The sequence below is a fragment of the Ciona robusta genome, chromosome 5, assembly GCF_009617815.1.
Source record: "Ciona robusta chromosome 5, ASM961781v2".
In the NCBI taxonomy this organism is placed as follows: domain Eukaryota; kingdom Metazoa; phylum Chordata; class Ascidiacea; order Phlebobranchia; family Cionidae; genus Ciona; species Ciona robusta.
This window is the reverse complement of record NC_143239.1, coordinates 7,440,314-7,460,256: the sequence shown is the minus strand read 5'-3', so window position 1 is coordinate 7,460,256 and position 19,943 is coordinate 7,440,314. Positions and strand designations below refer to the sequence as shown.

General features: G+C 37.3%; 3 protein-coding genes and 1 long non-coding RNA gene across 13 annotated transcripts; 1 reads left to right on the top strand and 3 right to left on the bottom strand.

The window, feature by feature from the left end:
- Positions 1-23: 23 nt before the first annotated feature.
- On the bottom strand, positions 24-10,283 carry LOC149736220 (protein Hook homolog 3-like). 9 transcript variants are annotated; one of them, XM_089879025.1, is made up of 22 exons: positions 10,112-10,283; positions 8,377-8,462; positions 8,253-8,325; positions 7,976-8,026; positions 7,788-7,920; positions 7,408-7,625; positions 7,051-7,214; positions 6,789-6,899; positions 6,465-6,582; positions 6,284-6,397; positions 6,097-6,207; positions 5,835-5,965; positions 5,034-5,174; positions 4,196-4,283; positions 3,939-3,968; positions 3,810-3,844; positions 3,671-3,753; positions 3,424-3,502; positions 3,243-3,372; positions 3,118-3,189; positions 868-992; positions 24-809 (listed from the first exon to the last, which is right to left on the bottom strand). In XM_089879025.1, exons 1-22 carry the CDS (start codon positions 10,148-10,150, stop codon positions 791-793), a joined length of 2,151 nt encoding a protein of 716 aa, XP_089735151.1. In that variant the 5' UTR covers positions 10,151-10,283; the 3' UTR covers positions 24-790. The 9 variants fall into 9 exon arrangements, with proteins under 9 accessions (XP_089735151.1, XP_089735145.1, XP_089735148.1 ...); XM_089879019.1 differs by having other exon boundaries at positions 24-674; XM_089879022.1 differs by having other exon boundaries at positions 24-529.
- Positions 10,284-10,391: 108 nt separating this feature from the next.
- LOC149736219 (uncharacterized) lies at positions 10,392-11,561 on the top strand. The gene is made up of 2 exons (XR_016385100.1): positions 10,392-10,703; positions 10,978-11,561. It is a non-coding gene; the product is annotated as an uncharacterized LOC149736219 (long non-coding RNA).
- A 127-nt stretch (positions 11,562-11,688) lies between these two features.
- LOC149736218 (serine/arginine repetitive matrix protein 1-like) lies at positions 11,689-15,077 on the bottom strand. Of its 2 annotated transcripts, XM_089879059.1 has the most exons (3): positions 14,905-15,077; positions 12,436-14,845; positions 11,689-11,985 (listed from the first exon to the last, which is right to left on the bottom strand). In XM_089879059.1, exon 2 carries the CDS (start codon positions 14,728-14,730, stop codon positions 14,137-14,139), a length of 594 nt encoding a protein of 197 aa, XP_089735185.1. In that variant the 5' UTR covers positions 14,731-14,845; positions 14,905-15,077; the 3' UTR covers positions 11,689-11,985; positions 12,436-14,136. The 2 variants fall into 2 exon arrangements, with proteins under 2 accessions (XP_089735185.1, XP_089735184.1); XM_089879058.1 differs by lacking the exon at positions 14,905-15,077 and having other exon boundaries at positions 12,436-14,141.
- Positions 15,078-15,273: 196 nt separating this feature from the next.
- LOC149736217 (dual specificity mitogen-activated protein kinase kinase 6-like) lies at positions 15,274-19,707 on the bottom strand. The gene is made up of 8 exons (XM_089879079.1): positions 19,428-19,707; positions 18,948-19,006; positions 18,653-18,784; positions 18,205-18,333; positions 17,996-18,085; positions 16,453-16,597; positions 15,843-16,078; positions 15,274-15,712 (listed from the first exon to the last, which is right to left on the bottom strand). The coding sequence occupies exons 1-8, from the start codon at positions 19,483-19,485 to the stop codon at positions 15,515-15,517; spliced, it is 1,047 nt and encodes a 348-aa protein (XP_089735205.1). The 5' UTR covers positions 19,486-19,707; the 3' UTR covers positions 15,274-15,514.
- Between the last annotated feature and the right edge of the window lie 236 nt (positions 19,708-19,943).

Genomic DNA, 19,943 nt, shown 5'->3' with positions numbered 1-19,943 from the left:
GCTTCTACAAAAATCACAAAATGTTTCGACTTCATTTTTATTTCGCATCTCAAACGTTTCAAAATCTTTTTTCTAAAACGGATGAGACCAAAGACCGACCAGCTACGTCATAAATTAAAATAAACAAAAATATTTTCACCTCTATCTTGTAATTTGATGAAAAATATAAGTTTGTTAAAATTTGTACCAAGCAATAAAATACGACGGACATATATTTTATACAAATTATTTACAAGATTGTCCTTATCACCACCAGGTTATGTACGTATTGTTTCCTCGTGTGGGCGGGGTGAAACGAACATCTCTGGGGACGAAATAATTTAAACAAAATATTTCGAATAATGTGAAAATACTGGAATGCAAGCTTCACAACACGTCATACCAAACATTGTTACGTCATAATGTTCAACAAACATGCAACTGCATAGAGAATAAATAGATGATTTCTGTGTTTCTTAGTGACGTCACTACTCGATGACGTCATCATACAATGAATGAGACGTGAGACAAAAGAGTTTCCATTTCCTCCCTGTAGTTTTGGCAGCAATTATAATTCGGAAGTTTAAAACTGAAAATAACGGAGTATGACATCACAATCACGTGTATGACATCACATGTACGTCCAACTGGCAAGAGTTTCTGTCACATGGTGGCGTTGTGAGTCGATTTCTTTCCTGGTCGAGCGAAAATAAAACATGCGAACATAAATTGACAACAAAACATAGAAATAAAATATGACTGTTACGCTTGATTAGTTACGAGATCTTCTTTGTCGATGATTATGACATCATTATGCAGTTGTGAGGTAGCTGCATGCAAAACAAGAAAACTAAATGTCATGCAAACACAACAAACATGACGTGATACCTTTGTACAGAGCCCGGGTGTGCACGTCGAGCGCTCGACACTTGTCGCTGTCGTGCTAGAAAAGATTGACCAGGGGTGGTGTGAGAGAGTCGCTCGTCGACCGCTTTTCGATGCATTTGCATTCCCTGTGTTATATAACGTATTTGCATACCCACCATATTATAAACCACACATACCCACCATATTATAAACCACACATACGCACCATATTATAAACCACACATACCCACCATATTATAAACCACACATACGCACCATATTATAAACCACACATACCCACCATATTATAAACCACACATAACCACCATATTATAAACCACACATACCCACCATATTATAAACCACACATACCCACCATATTATAAACCACACATACGCACCATATTATAAACCACACATAACCACCATATTATAAACCACACATACCCACCATATTATAAACCACACATACCCACCATATTATAAACCACACATACGCACCATATTATAAACCACACATACCCACCATATTATAAACCACGCATACCCACCATATTATAAACCACACATACCCACCATATTATAAACCACACATACCCACCATATTATAAACCACACATAACCACCATATTATAAACCACACATACCCACCATATTATAAACCACACATACCCACCATATTATAAACTACACATAACCACCATATTATAAACCACACATACCCACCATATTATAAACCACACATACCCACCATATTATAAACCACACATACCCACCATATTATAAACTACACATAACCACCATATTATAAACCACACATACCCACCATATTATAAACCACACATACCCACCATATTATAAACCACACATACCCACCATATTATAAACCACACATACCCACCATATTATAAACCACCATATTATAAACCACACATACCCACCATATTATAAACTACACATACCCACCATATTATAAACTACACATAACCACCATATTATAAACCACACATACCCACCATATTATAAACCACCATATTATAAACCACACATACCCACCATATTATAAACCACACATACGCACCATATTATAAACCACACATACCCACCATATTATAAACCACACATACGCACCATATTATAAACCACACATGCGCACCATATTATAAACCACACATACCCACCATATTATAAACCACACATACCCACCATATTATAAACCACGCATACCCACCATATTATAAACCACACATACCCACCATATTATAAACCACACATACCCACCATATTATAAACCACACATACCCACCATATTATAAACCACACATAACCACCATATTATAAACTACACATACCCACCATATTATAAACCACACATAACCACCATATTATAAACCACACATACCCACCATATTATAAACCACACATACCCACCATATTATAAACCACACATACCCACCATATTATAAACCACACATACCCACCATATTATAAACCACACATACCCACCATATTATAAACCACACATAACCACCATATTATAAACCACACATACGCACCATATTATAAACCACACATACGCACCATATTATAAACCACACATACCCACCATATTATAAACCACACATACCCACCATATTATAAACCACACATACCCACCATATTATAAACCACACATACCCACCATATTATAAACCACCATATTATAAACCACACATACCCACCATATTATAAACCACACATACGCACCATATTATAAACCACACATACCCACCATATTATAAACCACACATAACCACCATATTATAAACCACACATACCCACCATATTATAAACCACACATAACCACCATATTATAAACCACACATACGCACCATATTATAAACCACACATAACCACCATATTATAAACCACACATAACCACCATATTATAAACCACACATACCCACCATATTATAAACCACACATAACCACCATATTATAAACCACACATACCCACCATATTATAAACCACACATACCCACCATATTATAAACCACACATAACCACCATATTATAAACCACACATATCCACCATATTATAAACCACACATACCCACCATATTATAAACCACACATACGCACCATATTATAAACCACACATACCCACCATATTATAAACCACACATAACCACCATATTATAAACCACACATACCCACCATATTATAAACCACACATAACCACCATATTATAAACCACACATACGCACCATATTATAAACCACACATACCCACCATATTATACCACGCGTTGACAATCAACTTTTCTTCCTGCTCGCGTGCGTTTTTACTTTTCTCGTATTCTTTCTGTGATGTCATAATGATTATATCTATTGTTACAAACAATGACCATTGTTTACCTCCATTTGTTTAATTATTTTATCTTTTTCCTGGATCTCCGACTTTAACTTGTTGATTTGTGGAGCCATGTTTTGTTGCTGCTTGTTCGGGTCCAGAGTTCGAATCACGCTTTTAGCTTTCTCCAAATATCTTTTAAGAAAACAAAAATAAACCAAAATATTAAATAAATACTAAACTTACTTTTTATATCTATCTTCCATAGCTTTCATGTCTTCTTCTTTCTTTTTTAACATTTCTTTCATCGCATTGATTTGTTTTCCTGAAAACAAACCCGATATTTTAGTAAGTGGTTTGCCGCTTGCATCGTAACCAAACAATACCGAGTGCAATGCTCAACACAGGAGTTATAACTGTCCCTACCCCCACACAATAACGCCCCCCCCCAAACTCCCAAACCCCAAACCCCCGAACCCCCAACCCAACCGACCCCCTTGTTCCAACTGAGGTTCAACGGACTCGATATATTCTTTCTTCTTTTGCAACTCTTGCTTTGTTTGATGGAGCTTTTGTCTGTGACATCATAAATATAACAATAGATACAATTATGACATCATAAACAAACTTACAAATGTTCCGACAGTTTTTGACGTAGGGCCAAGTTCTGTAAAATAGAAATATTACAATTAATGATGTTATCACACGTGATGATGTCATGCAGTAATGATGTCATGCAAGTGCAATCATGCGAATCAAACCTTTTTAGAATTCGGGTCGAAATACAAAACCTGAATCCAGCATAAAAAAAGAAAAAAAAAATCCATAAAACAATAATTTTTTTTGATTTTAAATATTTTCACAATTACAAACAAATGTGATGTCATAAACTACTTGATTGTGATGTCATAAACTACAACTCACGTGTTCCTGGTGTTTTGAAGTAACATAGAAATAAAATAAAATATCATGCGTGTTAGAACATGCGTGTTAATATGCATTATGACATCATACTTACATCATCGGAATCCGCATCTTTATTATCGAGTTCCGATCGTAAGTTGCGGACCTGGTCCCCAAGTTCGAGGATTTTCATATTGCTCAATCTGGGCAACATAGAAACAATATATTAGGTAACATAGAAACAATATATTAGGTAGCATAGAAACAATATAATAGGTAACATAGAAACAAAATATTAGGTAACATAGAAACAATATATTAGGTAGCATAGAAACAATATATTAGGTAACATAGAAACAATATAATAGGTAACATAGAAACAATATATTAGGTAACATAGAAACAATATATTAGGTAACATAGAAACAATATATTAGGTAGCATAGAAACAATATAATAGGTAACATAGAAACAAAATATTAGGTAACATAGAAACAATATATTAGGTAACATAGAAACAATATACTAGGTAACATAGAAACAATATATTAGGTAACATAGAAACAATATACTAGGTAACATAGAAACAATATATTAGGTAACATAGAAACAATATATTAGGTAACATAGAAACAATATATTAGGTAACATAGAAACAATATATTAGGTAACATAGAAACAATATATTAGGTAGCATAGAAACAATATATTAGGTAACATAGAAACAATGTATTAGGTAGCATAGAAACAATATATTAGGTAGCATAGAAACAATATATTAGGTAGCATAGAAACAATATATTAGGTAGCATAGGAATAGAGTGATATCAATGCATTGCACGATATGAATTCTTCTGTATGGCTTTACCAGTCTACTTTTTAAATAGATAACATAGATAATCAAATCATAGAAATATTATATTAAACTTAATCAAATAGAAATAACATTAAACCTGTTTTCAGTCTCAAGTTCGTTAATACGTTGATTCGCTAACTCGAGGTCAGTAGAGAGCGAGTTAATTTTTTCCTCCCCAGCGTCGGATTGTTTCAGTTTCAACATTTTGTTTTCGTGCTGAAGACGAATCATCCGCTCTCTGTGAGGGTGGGGTTTAATATTGGGGTCATGGGGGTTTAATATTGGGGTCATGGGGGTTTAATATTGGGGTCATGGGGGTTTAATATTGGGGTCATGGGGGTTTAATATTGGGGTCATGGGGTTTAATATTGGGGTCATGGGGGTTTAATATTGGGGTCATGGGGGTTTAATATTGGGGTCATGGGGGTTTAATATTGGGGTCATGGGGGTTTAATATTGGGGTCATATTTTTTACGCTGAAAATGGGGGGCTGAAAGACAACTATACACTGTACATACTTTACTTCAAGGTTAGGACAACTATACACTGTACATACTTTGCTTCAATGTTAGGACAACTATACGCTGTACATACTTTGCTTCAATGTTAGGACAACTATACGCTGTACATACTTTGCTTCAATGTTAGGACAACTATACGCTGTACATACTTTGCTTCAATGTTAGGACAACTATACGCTGTACATACTTTGCTTCAAGGTTAGGACAACTATACGCTGTACATACTTTGCTTCAAGGTTAGGACAACTATACGCTGTACATACTTTGCTTCAAGGTTAGGAAAACTATACACTGTACATACTTTGCTTCAATGTTAGGACAACTATACACTGTACATACTTTGCTTCAATGTTAGGACAACTATACGCTGTACATACTTTGCTTCAAGGTTCATCGGGTCGCCCTCCCCAAGCAATTGTTCGCTCATGAACCCAGGTGCCCTCTGGTGGGCGGTTAGTTGAAGTTCATCATTTGTTTCTCTCAGCGAGTCGCGTTCCGCTAACAATCGCTGAAACAATGGTCATTATTATAAACAATGGATGGAAACGTTGTACAGTAGTTACGAGGTTCAAACCTCAACGTTGCTACTATTGTTGACGTAACTTTGTGCGAAACATCAATCGTTCCAACCCAACCAACCTGTTTCTCTGATTCCAAATTCTTAAGTTTCTCGTTTCTTGATTTACTTTCAAACTCAGCTTTGTCGGCTCGTCGAGTTTCCTCCGTTAGTTTGTTGTGGAGATCGATTACCTGCCATAGAAACAATATATAACCTGCCATAGAAACAATATATAACCTGCCATAGAAACAATATAACACAACATACTTGTCGTTTATGTGCCTCCAGTTGTGTCCGCGTCATATTTGCTTTCTTTAATTCTTCTTCCAAACTTAGCGTTTGTTCCATGTACGACGTGTTCTTGTCCTCCAGTATCTTCACCTGCATTCAAACACATTCAATCAATCCACACCCAACTTCACCATAATAAACATGGGTATGTGTGAACCTGAGATCTGAGATCACCTAGCTCCTCCAACTTCGTTTTATAATTCTCGATCGTCGATTCAAGTTTGGTTGCTTTATCCGAGGCAGAACGAAGATAATCGATTTCATCTTTCAATAACCTGAATAATAAACACGAGTTGACGAATTAAAACTGGAATAAGATTTTAAACAGCGGGGACATCGTAATAATGTTTTGTTTTATATTTTAAACTAAATAATATTTTTTTAAGAAACTACATAACATAGTCGAGAGCATTTTAACTGGGTATTATAATTGCCGATTCATTATTATATTGCTGATTAATCATCATAATTGCTGAGTCACCTCGATTCTTCAGCAAGAGTGGATAATTCTTCAACCTTTGATTGTGAGTCAGCGATTTCTTGTTCCAAAACTTCGCAGCGTAATTTAAAATCATCGCGACCAGATTCAAGTCTGGACATAAAGATAATATAAACATATTATTATACTTTTGCAACCAGGTTTATTGAGATATACAGTAGTTGCCCTCATCCCTAGGATACCGGGTTCAAAGCTCGTTGTTGCTGCTGGCATGGTCCCTTAGAACCACACATACAACACAAACCTGTAAGTTTCCTCCTGCAAAGCTTCAATCTGTCCCATCATCTGTGAATGTCGAATAGCAGCCGGGGAACTCGGGTCATCAAGGTTTTCTGTCTCATTCAGTCGTTCGTGAAGTTGAAGATTTTCTTGCTGGATGTTGGCTTTCTCCTCGTGTAACATCGCCACCTGGTGGGGGGAATGATTTCTTTACTTAAAACTACGTTCCTGATTGCATCAAGATTCAATCATGTTTAGTTGTGTGTTTTGTAAAATGTCTTATGTCTCAAATATTGTAATGCACATATTAACGATCATCAGAGATCCGAACCGATAATGTTGATACTTAACGACCTTAACCCATGCGGGTGGCAATCGTCACCTGCATGTCTAACTCGTGACATCTTTGAGCCATTTCATCTTTCTCCGCGATTGCATCGTTTAGTTTTGTTTCAATCAACTTTATTTGCTGAGTCATCTCGTCACTATTTGCTGAGTCATCCTCACTACAAGGTTGATTATGACTCATCAATTCTTGGATGGCTGTCATGACAACGTGTTGAACGTTCTCGTCAAGTTGCATAATCTGCTCAATGCGATCTAGGGGCCAATAGGTCAATAGGTCAATATGGGGTCAGTAGGTCAACACAAACTTTCATAAAGTAAAACGTGCCGGTAAATAAATATAACCAGTTATCTCTTTGAATGCGACAGCGAAGATAATTAAAACACTTGAGTGAATTAGCAGCAAAACAAACCTACTTTGTTTAGTTGGGCAGTTAACGGCGACCCCCAACATAAGTTGCAACATTCGACCGAGTTGATTTTTATCGGACATTTCACTGATGGCCGAAACATCCGGGATTTCAAATCCAACAAATACGTTTCCAAGACCCTGGGGTGGAAAAGATTAATTAATATAAATATTAAAATATGATATCTATACTCACATCTCGAAAGTATGACATCATCTGGTTCAAAACTTTTCTTAGATTGTTTGTCTGTGATGTAACAATGGGGTAAATAAACAATGAATCGATTGTTATGTAACAGCTGTTTTAACACAAGATTCATAAATACAAACTTTTATACAATAATATTAAACATACTATTATTGCCAAATATATTATTTTTCTAAAGTAGCCTTGCTTAATTTGGAACCATAACAAATTACTTTGATCAAACAAAAGTCTACAAAACCCCATAAATAATAAAATCTTAATTTACTTTCAATCGATAATTATCTCCAACATCATGTTTGATCCTCGCCAACCATTCAGTGTTGAAATATTCGGGATCTCTGGAAAACAATGGTGATTATCAAGAACAATGAATTCTATTGTTTACTCACAATAGATGAAGTATCTGTGACATCACAACACCATCTATGAAGTCAAGGTAATTGTTGTGTTGGATTTTCACATCGAACGTCAACGCCTGTTGAGTAAGTAATGTTATTTCTATTCCAACAAATAAATGTCTTTATTTTGTCTCTTCTGCAATGAAGGCCATATATGGACAACACTTAAAGGAGGGATAGAGGGACGGAGGGACAGAGGAAAACTGAGTACTAAAAGGAGGGAAGGGAGGGACGGAGGGAAGGAGGGAAAATACCGTTACTAAAAGGAGGGAAGGAAGCAAAACGGAGGGACGAAGGGAAACAAAAATTCCTTTGCTTAAACCCTATGGGCGGAGGGACAGAGGGAAACTATTTTTTACCCAAAATAAGTGAAGGGACGGTAGGGAAACTGGTGGAGGGACGGAGGGAAATGGTGAAGGAACGGAGGGAAACTAATTTTTACCTAAAATAAGTGGAGGAACGGAGGGAAACTGGTAGAGGGTCGGAGGGAAACTAATTTTTACCTGAAATAAGTGGAGGGACGGTAGGGAAATGGTGGAGGGACGGTAGGGAAATGGTGGAGGGTCGGAGGGAAACTGGTAGAGGGTCGGAGGGAAACTAATTTTTACCTGAAATAAGTGGAGGGACGGTAGGGAAACTGGTGGAGGGACGGAGGGAAACTAATTTTTACCCAAAATAAGTGGAGGAACAGAGGGAAACTGGTAGAGGGACGGAGGGAAACTAATTTTTACCTAAAATAAGTGGAGGGACGGTAGGGAAATGGTGGAGGGACGGTAGGGAAATGGTGGAGGGACGGTAGGGAAATGGTGGAGGGACGGTAGGGAAACTGGTGTAGGGACAGAGGGAAACTGTTTTTCGCCCAAAAAAAGTGGAGTGACGGTAGGGAAACTGGTGAAGGGACGGAGGGAAACTATTTTTCGCCCCAAAAAAGTGGAATGACGGTAGGGAAACTGGTAGAGGGACGGAGGGAAACTATTTTTCGCCCCAAAAAAGTGGAGGGACGGTAGGGAAACTGGTGGATCGTCCCTCCACTTATTTCAGGTAAATAAATTAGTTTGCCTCCGTCCCTCCACCAGTTTCCCTACCGTCCCTCCACTTATTTTGAGTGAAAAATAGTTTCCCTCCATCCCTCCACCAGTTTCCCTACGTCCCTCCACTTATTTGAGGTAAAAAAATAGTTTTCCTCCCTCCCTCCACCATTTTCCTCTGTCCCTCCACCATTTCCCTACCGTCCCTCCACTTATTTTAGGTAAAAAATAGTTTCCCTCCGTCCCTCCGTCCCTCCGCCCATAGGTTTAAGCAAAGGAATTATTGTTTCCCTCCGTCCCTCCATTTTGCTTCCTTCCCTCCTTTTAGTAACGGTAATTTCCCTCCTTCCCTCCTTCCCTCCGTCCCTCCCTTCCCTCCTTTTAGTACTCAGTTTCCCTCCGTCCCTCCGTCCCTCCGTCCCTCCATCCCTCCTTTTAGTGTTGTCCGCCATATATACAACATAGTTAAGATGGAAAGTAAAGTTCAAACGACAATCGCTATTCTTGCTGGTGGCTCGTAAACAATTTATCTGAAATGTCCTTTAGGGTTTACCCAATGTGTAGGCCCTAATTATTTATTTGATTTTGCTTTATTTATTTGATTATACACCGCGTATCAAGTTACACCAATCAAACAAAATAATGAAATATTTATTTAATGAACATTAAAATAATGAATATAAATAACTCCTACTTACCCACGTTACAAGGGAATCGCATAATTTGCTATCGTCCATATTAAGTGACAAACTCTATTAACAATGATTCTATGTTGACGTAACAATGGAATTAATTACAATATACCTTATGGTTACGTCACAGACAACCATTCAACACCTTTCTTTCAACAACTACGTCTATGACGTCATAATAGTTGTTTCGACAAAATTTTCACGAAAGCTTTGGTCTTTTCGGCAAATACGTGTTTAAAGCACAAGGTGTTGGGTGTAAATTCCACCCCATGTTTAAAGTACAGGGTGTTGGGTGCATAGATATCATATATATAACTAGATAGCGCCATTGGCAAATTTTATGTCGCCATTTGGGCACGCTTGACTGCACACGTTTTGTCCCCATACGTAGCATCATAGCAACGTTGAGAGGTGTGCGCTGATTGATTTTTTGTGTTTACGAGTAATAGTATGCTTGATGCTGTTAAAATCATTCACGAATCTGTATTGAAAATGGAAATTTGGTGTATTTACAAAGATTTTCAATAAAAAAAGAAGAAAAATCAAAGAAAAAAGTCAAACAGAAGAACTTGAGTTGGAACTAATTGGTTTTGAAAAAGTATGCTCTTCATAAGTTGTTTTCTTATTTTGTGCCCACACGTCTTTGCTGTAAATTTTTTCCCAGATGGTGAAGGCGAATACTGCAGTATTTTTTGCAATTAATTTGACTAAACCAAAAACATAGTTATCTGTAACAGTACAGTCGAACATGTGTGAGTCCAGGCATCTGAACCATTTCAATAAATTTATATTTTGTAGTACTGCATATGCTATTCCATTTGGCATTTAGTAAACCATGTAAACTTTAACTATATTTGCACGCCCCTCTTCAGAAAGACCAACAACAAAAAAGTATCCAAGCGGAACTTTCCAAGACTGATTGACACCCAAAGCCATTAATACAAGAGCTTCTTTGGCTACAGGAGATGAGTCATCCAATTCATTATCTCACCAAGATCAACAAACCCTCTGTATTTTGTAGCATCCCATGACTGGTTGTTGTGTGGTTGTGTGGATGTAGCTTTGGCTTTTATAGCTACAAATGCAATCTCAGTAAAACCTGATTCAGCTGAGACCTTCGTATACCACTTCCGAATTTGTGCTGGATGAGGCAGAGCTAATCCGAAACATCGTCGAACGAACATGAAGCTAGGCTTTTGTTGAATAAAACTGAAGCATAAGTGCAAATGCCTTCAATTCTTTCGGATAAACTTTTCCCATTCCGGATTTAAAACTATCCTTTTAAAAATTTATTTTGGCACTTCACCAAAATTTTTCTGCAGCATATTAGCACAATTCTCACTAATCATAATATTTTTCTTTATTGCACCAATTGCTTCTTTTAATGTTAAAATTTATTTTCCAGTCTTCGTGATTTTTCTTTAGTTTTATTTTAACAAGACTTAGCCGATCTATATTCTTTTGTATTTTTTTACCAAGTTCCAAATTACATTTTCCCATTGAATAACCAGCAATACTGGTTAAACAACCCATTACAGGAAGAGTCGGAAACAAAAAAAAATCCTTTTTTAACACACATACAATTCACTTCATGTTTTTCATGTTTATTTCTTTCACATTTATAAGATAATGTCAGTCACTGATATTTTGAAAATAAAGACAGAAAAGATAAGAAAATTAGCAATGCGAAACAATGTCATTGTGTAAAATACTGTGCATTAGAAATAGAAGAACTAGAGTTTTGTGTTGTCATTACACATCACAATGTATTAATATATTGTTTTGGAAGTCTCTTTTAGCAGCTCGAAAAGTTTATTTTTAAGCTTTTAAAATCGGTTTCTTTTGTCGGAAAACTTGGCTTTGTTGTATTGGTTGGGGTTCTGTAAAGAAGAACAAGAGTTTATTGATTGCAAGTTATGGCTAATCTGGTGTATATAACTACTTACTAAGTTACTAGTAAGGTAAATGGCATACAAATTGTGGTTTATTTTTACACTTAAGACATCAAGTAATTACATTATTAATTTATAGCAGTTGTTAAACAGTATCTTCAAAACAGTTCGTAATTTAACCACATCTTCTATTAAATATTTATCAATTTTACCTATATAGTGTAATAGTTACTGGTTACATTTGTTTAGTCAATCCTGCAATTTTAAATTAAAAACTCTTTACACACATTAATTCCTAACATACATGAACTACTTTAATTTTACCACTTAGCGCGAAAAAGCGGTAATGTAAACCGGCCATGTGCTTAGCCATTAAAAAGTAACGCATTTACTTTACTATTTAAATCTTTAAAACGAAGAAAAACTGCTTATACTTACTTTCTTTCGACTATATCTACACAAACTGCCTTTCCCGCTGTCTAAATTGGGGCTCAAACTGAATCACTCAAGCGTGTCCTATTTTCGCTCACTGCTGCCATTGAGTGTGATTGAGTCGCGCTCTCTAGTTATATGTATAGCTCAGTGGTTGGGTGTTAATTCCACCACATGTTTAAAGTACAGGGTGTTGGGTGTAAATTCCACCCCATGTTTAAAGTACAGGGTGTTGGGTGTAAATTCCACCCCATGTTTAAAGTACAGGGTGTTGGGTGTTAATTCCACCACATGTTTAAAGTACAGGGTGTTGGGTGTTAATTCCACCCCATGTTTAAAGTACAGGGTGTTGGGTGTAAATTCCACCACATGTTTAAAGTACAGGGTGTTGGGTGTTAATTCCACCCCATGTTTAAAGTACAGGGTGTTGGGTGTAAATTCCACCCCATGTTTAAAGTACAGGGTGTTGGGTGTTAATTCCACCACATGTTTAAAGTACAGGGTGTTGGGTGTTAATTCCACCACATGTTTAAAGCACAAGGTGTTGGGTGTAAGTTTCACCCCATGTTTAATGTACAGGGTGTTGGGTGTAAATTCCACCCCATGTTTAAAGTACAGGGTGTTGGGTGTTAATTCCACCCCATGTTTAAAGTACAGGGTGTTGGGTGTTAATTCCACCACATGTTTAAAGTACAGGGTGTTGGGTGTTAATTCCACCACATGTTTAAAGCACAAGGTGTTGGGTGTAAGTTTCACCCCATGTTTAAAGTACAGGGTGTTGGGGGTAAATTTCACCACATGTTTAAAGTACAGGGTGTTGGGTGTAAATTCCACCCCATGTTTAAAGTACAGGGTGTTGGGTGTTAATTCCACCCCATGTTTAAAGTACAGGGTGTTGGGTGTTAATTCCACCACATGTTTAAAGTACAGGGTGTTGGGTGTTAATTCCACCACATGTTTAAAGCACAAGGTGTTGGGTGTAAGTTTCACCCCATGTTTAAAGTACAGGGTGTTGGGTGTTAATTCCACCCCATGTTTAAAGTACAGGGTGTTGGGTGTAAATTCCTCCCCATGTTTAAAGTACAGGGTGTTGGGTGTAAATTCCACCCCATGTTTTAAGTACAGGGTGTTGGGTGTAAATTCCTCCCCATGTTTAATGTACAGGGTGTTGGGTGTTAATTCCACCCCATGTTTAAAGCACAAGGTGTTGGGTGTTAATTCCACCCCATGTTTAAAGTACAGGGTGTTGGGTGTGAATTCCACCCCATGTTTAAAGTACAGGGTGTAAATTCCACCCCATGTTTTAAGTACAGGGTGTTGGGTGTAAATTCCCTGACCACTAATCGGTTGGAGCAACGTTGGTGTCAGGGGGTTCAGCCAACTCTGACTGGACGCTGCTACTATTGTGGGCGTACGTTCTTGGGCCAGACACTTAACAACCCAGTGTAGGTTGTCCAAATTGTTCACCATATGAAGACAATCACACCCAAAGCCACATATGTATTAATAACAATTGCCCCGCCATGTAAGTTTAAACAAGTTACATATATCCCAGAGAGTTAACCATTATTTTATCCACAAACCAAGTTTGAAATCTGTTGTTTATTTTTAAACTCAACATACAAAACTTTGAGTGAAAACAAAGTTTATTGTGATGTAATAAACAGAAATTCAAGAACGAAATATCCCTTCATCTCCCCCTAGCGTTCATCGTTTCGGAGATTTATTTGACTTTGAATGTCGCGACCTCGGTGACCTTGACCGTGACCTCCGACGATAATGACGCTCGGATTTCTTTTTATCCTTTTTCTTGTGTTCCTTCTTTCTCTCCTTGGACTTTGATCTCGATCTTCTTTCTTCAACTTCTTTCAACTTTTCCATTTCTTCCAACTCGATTTGTCGTTTCCGAATTTCTTCTTTTTTTTCCTCGAGAAAAACTTGTGGGATCCCCATGTCGTTGTCTTGCGCCGACGCAAGATGCTCCCACAACTCACCCAGGAATATCCGGGAGTTTTTCCCGTTCAGAAACCCGGTTAGATTAATTTGCAAAACTTTAGGATCGGGAAATTGTTCTTCAAGACTGTTGTAAACGAAAGCAATAACGACGTCATCCTCGAAACCCAACATTTCTGTGATTCGTTTAGATATCCATGGTTTGATTGTGTCCAACTGTATCTTACGCATGTCAACTTTTACACCCAGCCCGTCCGCAAACTTCATTGACTTTAAGAGTTTCTTTTGTTTATTCGCGAAGCGATTGTCTTGGTCCGTACTCGTGCCTCGGAAAAACCCTGCATCCATGACCACTTGGAGGGGATATATCCACCTAGATTAAAATTTGTCAATAAATCAAATTTATTTCACGAAACAAATGAAATATTTTAAATCGTTTCTTCCTTCTTTGTTTCCCGTAGCACTGTTGATAAAACACCAAGAATTAAAATATTGAAAAGAAACAATAATTAGAGAATGTACTTTGAACAACATTTTGCCTCGTGCGCGCTGCCGATGTTTAAATATTTACAGCTGGAATTAAAACTTAACGTTGTCAATAACATGCATGTTATACAACAATAAGCTGACCAACTTTTAACTGTTTACAAATCTTCCAGATTTCGCTTCACTATTGTTACGTCACAATCTTGAATCAATGGCGCTTCGATGGAAATTATTTCTCTTAAAACAGATAAGACCTGAATCGAACATAGAAACCAACAATAGATGACGTAATAATTATGGCGTGTTTTTATTTTAACTACCTTTAATTAAAAAAATAAACAAGAAAATCTAACAAAATATTTTCGAATCTTTCAAAACGCGAGTAGTAACCAACCACAACGGAAATGAAAACTTTTTAAATTATTTATTAAGGCACAAAAGTTAAGTGACGTCACGAGATGTTACGAGTGGTTAACAATTGCACAAGGTATATGACGTCATAGATGTTACGTCACGGGTTGGCATGGCAACAATAACATGTTTAAAGTCACAATCTTAATGCTGACATAACAATTGACTATTACGACGTAACCACGACGTCATAATCGACAAACACGTCACAATCGGGTCCTATATGACGTCATAGTCACTCAAGAATAAGAGTTATGAAAGAAGAAATACTGCGAACGTCCTCATGAAGATGTTTCTGTACAAACACATGATCTTCAAGTTCCCTGTAGTTTGGGCGTTTCGACGGATCTTTGTTTAAACAACATCGACAAAAGTCGTCGAGTTCGAGCGAGAAGGTGTTGGCTGGAAGTTTGGGGGAAGGATCTTCTACTACCTATAGTGTGTATGTGTTATAACTACTACAAATGGTTTATGGTGTATATGTTATACGTGGTAACTCGTAAGTGCCACGCGAGAATGAATAAGTTACAAGATATCTATGTTTATAAGATATCTATACAAACCTGTTTTAATTGTTGAAATGGATTCCGCCAGGTGTCGTAGGGGAAATCCCCGGTGGCGACTTCTATCATGGTAATCCCAAGACTCCATACGTCACTCTTGACGTCATATCCTTGTTGGTTTTGAGCAGGGTCGATGCGTTCGGGCGCCATATAAGGTTTGCATCCAGCGTCAATGGTTTTGGCGAGCGAGTCGACGAGTTGTCCGCTAATTCCAAAGTCGCACAACTTTACCTGGCCTTATTACATCATAATCGTTAATTCATTAAATATTTCGTCATGATCATTAATTCATCAAACAATCGACCTATACAAGTAACAATAGGAGACAATGGACGATAAACAAACGACGCGCGAACTTCGCCGCGAGCGCGCTTACGTAACAGACGAACACCATTGTGACGTCACAACCGCGATACCGCAAGCGCGCGTCGGAAGTGGTTATGATGTAACAATGCTACACACAGATAAATCGCGTTCCATTAATCAAGGACTTATTGTTACGTGTGAAGATTACAATAGTGATTATTACGTGACAATGAACAATGGATTAATGTCATCATAATAAACAATATGACATCATATAGTAAACTTATTATGACGTCACACTCACCATTCTTGTTCAACAATACATTGGAAGGTTTAACATCCCGATGAATGACGTGGAGAGTTTCTTGTAAATACCGAAGTGCTTTAACGATGGACACCGCTATTATTCCCAACACGTCCTCACCCGTCTTTAAACCACGGTCCTTCACCTGTCAATCAAACACAACCTATCAATCAAACAAAACCTGTCAGCTGTCAATCAAACATAACCTGTCAATCAAACACAACCTGTCAATCAAACACAACCTGTCAATCAAACATAACCTGTCAATCAAACACAACCCGTCAATCAACCAAAACCTGTTAATCAAACACAACCCGTCAACCAACCAAAACCTGTCAATCAAACACAAACGTCAATCAAACACACCTGTCAATCAACCAAAACCAAACACACACGATGAGCATGAGGTATATGAATACACCATGTGTGTCTGGTGTATAAGAAGACACCCATGTTATAACCTGACAGTGAGCACGAGGTGTATGAATACACCATGTGTGTCTGGTCTACAAGACGGTACTCATGTTATAACTTGACAGTGAGCATGAGGTGTATGAATACATTATGTGTGTCTGGTGTATAAGAAGACACCCATGTTATAACTTGACAGTGAGCATGAGGTGTATGAATACACCATGTGTGTCTGGTGTATAAGATGACACCCATGTTATAACTTGACAGTGAGCATGAGGTGTATGAATGCACCATGTGTGTTTGGTGTATAAGAAGACACCCATGTTATAACTCGACAGTGAGCATGAGGTGTATGAATGCACCATGTGTGTCTGGTGTATAAGAAGACACCCATGTTATAACTTGACAGTGAGCATGAGGTGTATGAATACACCATGTGTGTCTAGTGTATAAGACACCCATGTTATAACCTGACAGTGAGCATGAGGTGTATGAATACACCAGGTGTGTATAGTGTATAAGAAGACACCCATGTTATAACTTGACAGTGAGCATGAGGTGTATGAATGCACCATGTGTGCCTGGTGTATAAGAAGACACCCATGTTGTAACTTGACAGTGAGCATGAGGTGTATGAATACACCATGTGTGTCTGCTGTATAAGAAGACACCCATGTTATAACTTGACAGTGAGCATGAGGTGTATGAATGCACCATGTGTGCCTGGTGTATAAGAAGACACCCATGTTATAACCTGACAGTGAGCATGAGGTGTATGAATACACCAGGTGTGTATAGTGTATAAGAAGACACCCATGTTACAACTCGACAGAGATCATGAGGTGTATGAATACACCATGTGTGTCTGCTGTATAAGAAGACACCCATGTTATAACTTGACAGTGAGCACGAGGTGTATAACTCGACAGCGAGCATGAGGTGTATAACTCGACAGTGAGCACGAGGTGTATAACTTGACAGCGAGCACGAGGTGTATAACTCGACAGTAAGCACGAGGTGTATATAACTTGACAGCGAGCATGAGGTGTATAACTCGATAGTGAGCACAAGGTGTATAACTAGACAGGGAGCACGAGGTGTATAACTCGACAGGGAGCACATGACCAACCTTTTTATAAAACTGATCGAGAGAGGTGTCCATCACTTCCATGCAAATCCAAACGTCTCCTTGTCGGAAAAGCGCCCCGTAGAAAGTGACCTGTGATGTCATAATAGATGATTTATGTCTCGAACAAAATAGCGAAAATCAAATTAAATAAAACATTGAATAGCAACAAAACAACAGTTGATATAAGTATGACAGCGATACCAACGCACTGTATAATCACAATCAACCGATCTCATCGAGACATCGAGATCCATCAGAAGTCGTTTCTGTTCTTGTGTGTTCAAGGTGGCACGGATCCGTTTAACCGCGATTATCGTTTCGGTAGATTTGTGTTTCATCTGTTGTGAAGTTTCAGTTTTTAACCTATTGCTTAGTATTGGACCATACAACACTAGTTATTGCTTAGTATTGGACCATACAACACTAGTTATTGCTTAGTATTGGACCATACAACACTAGTTATCGCTTGTCTTGAAGCTAATGATAACCCAAACTAATGATAACCCAAAATTTAAAAGCTTGACGCTGCTACCATTGTTGGCTTGTACATCTCAGATGAAACGTCGGCCCAAACAATTGCCAGAAGATTTTATCCGCGCTTAATACGGCAGCAACAACATATATCACAGGGACACACCCAGGACCACACCCACCCACCTTATCGACGACCCCATACGCCCCTCGTCCTAACTCTTCAACTATAGTCAGATCATCAGCGCGAATATCGATGTCTTGCCCATTTATGTTCATCCTCGATTGTGGTTTGTGCGGAACGATCGGAACTTTTGGCTGGAGTGATAGAAATATTATTCATGGAAACATTATAACTGTTTGATAATAACTGTTGAAACAATATATATAAAAATAAATTTTAATAAATAACTATACATAGAAACAACATATATATACATTAGTGAAAAATAGTATAAATAAAAACATTATAAACACTCACGGTTTGCTCGGGAGGATCAATACGAACTTTTAATTTGTTGTTTTTTTTTCTTCTTCGAACTGAATTGAAAACATAGAAATATTAAAAACTATCGTCACTTATATATTCTAGACATATAAATGATTTATATAAACTTGTTATATCATAAATCCAACATTTGCCCATCAATTTTAATTGATTTATTTGAAGAAATTCGCGAATATCAAATTATTAAAGAACAAGAAGAAAATTAACAACAAAACAACAATTTATAAAAATCATAAACTTTCAATGCAAGCGTTTTGTTGTATTCGGCGTAAACTTTGAAATAACAACTTAATGAGATTTCCATGAAGTTTTAATTACTTGCTAAGCAGACAATACACTTTTTGATAATTAACAAAATGTTCGGCGAAAATATTTTATCGAATTGGAAAGATTAAAATATGTTTTGATGAATAACTAACAATCAAAAAGTTTCAATTAATTAAGAACTCAGACCTGGTAGTGCTGGTCCCGAATCCGTAGATTTATTGGGACCATTTCCATGAGTTGCCATACTGTGTATTTGAATAACTTTATTAAAAATCCAAAAACTTTCACTTCGCCTGAAATTTAATAAAACATAAAACAACTTTTTAATCAAATTATATTAAATAGACTTCACTACAAACAAACATGTCACTTCACGCAACGACTCAACGACCAAATTATCCAAATCAACAAAACTAAAAATATCCTCAGAAACTTTTTCCTCAAAGCCGAAACTTCTTCCGAAAACTTTAACATTTCTATGAAATCAGTCATGCGAGAAGCAAGGTTGCCAGATATAAAATCGTTCGCAGTGTTGACAAAAAAATAGCTTAATTTAATGAAATAGAATATATTTTAACAACCTAATACAAACGGAAAACCCATTGTTTAACTGTTAGATCATCGCGCGCGTCGCTAAACGCTGCAGAGGTATTGCGAACATCTGGACAATGTAATCTCAAAAATCCACTCTGGGACGTCACA

Coding starts and splice junctions, on each gene's coding strand:
- LOC149736217 (XM_089879079.1), bottom strand. CDS start 19,485: ATGGCAACTCATGGAAATGGTCCCAATAAATCTACGGATTCGGGACCA. Junction 16,598..17,995: donor TCGATCAGTTTTATAAAAAG/GTTGGTCATGTG, acceptor TTTGATTGACAG/GTGAAGGACCGTGGTTTAAA. Junction 16,079..16,452: donor TGTATTGTTGAACAAGAATG/GTGAGTGTGACG, acceptor TGATGTAATAAG/GCCAGGTAAAGTTGTGCGAC.
- LOC149736218 (XM_089879058.1), bottom strand. CDS start 13,899: ATGGTGAACAATTTGGACAACCTACACTGGGTTGTTAAGTGTCTGGCC.
- LOC149736220 (XM_089879019.1), bottom strand. CDS start 10,150: ATGGACGATAGCAAATTATGCGATTCCCTTGTAACGTGG. Junction 3,190..3,242: donor AAATAATTAAACAAATGGAG/GTAAACAATGGT, acceptor ATGACATCACAG/AAAGAATACGAGAAAAGTAA. Junction 675..867: donor CACCCGGGCTCTGTACAAAG/GTATCACGTCAT, acceptor TCGCTCGACCAG/GAAAGAAATCGACTCACAAC.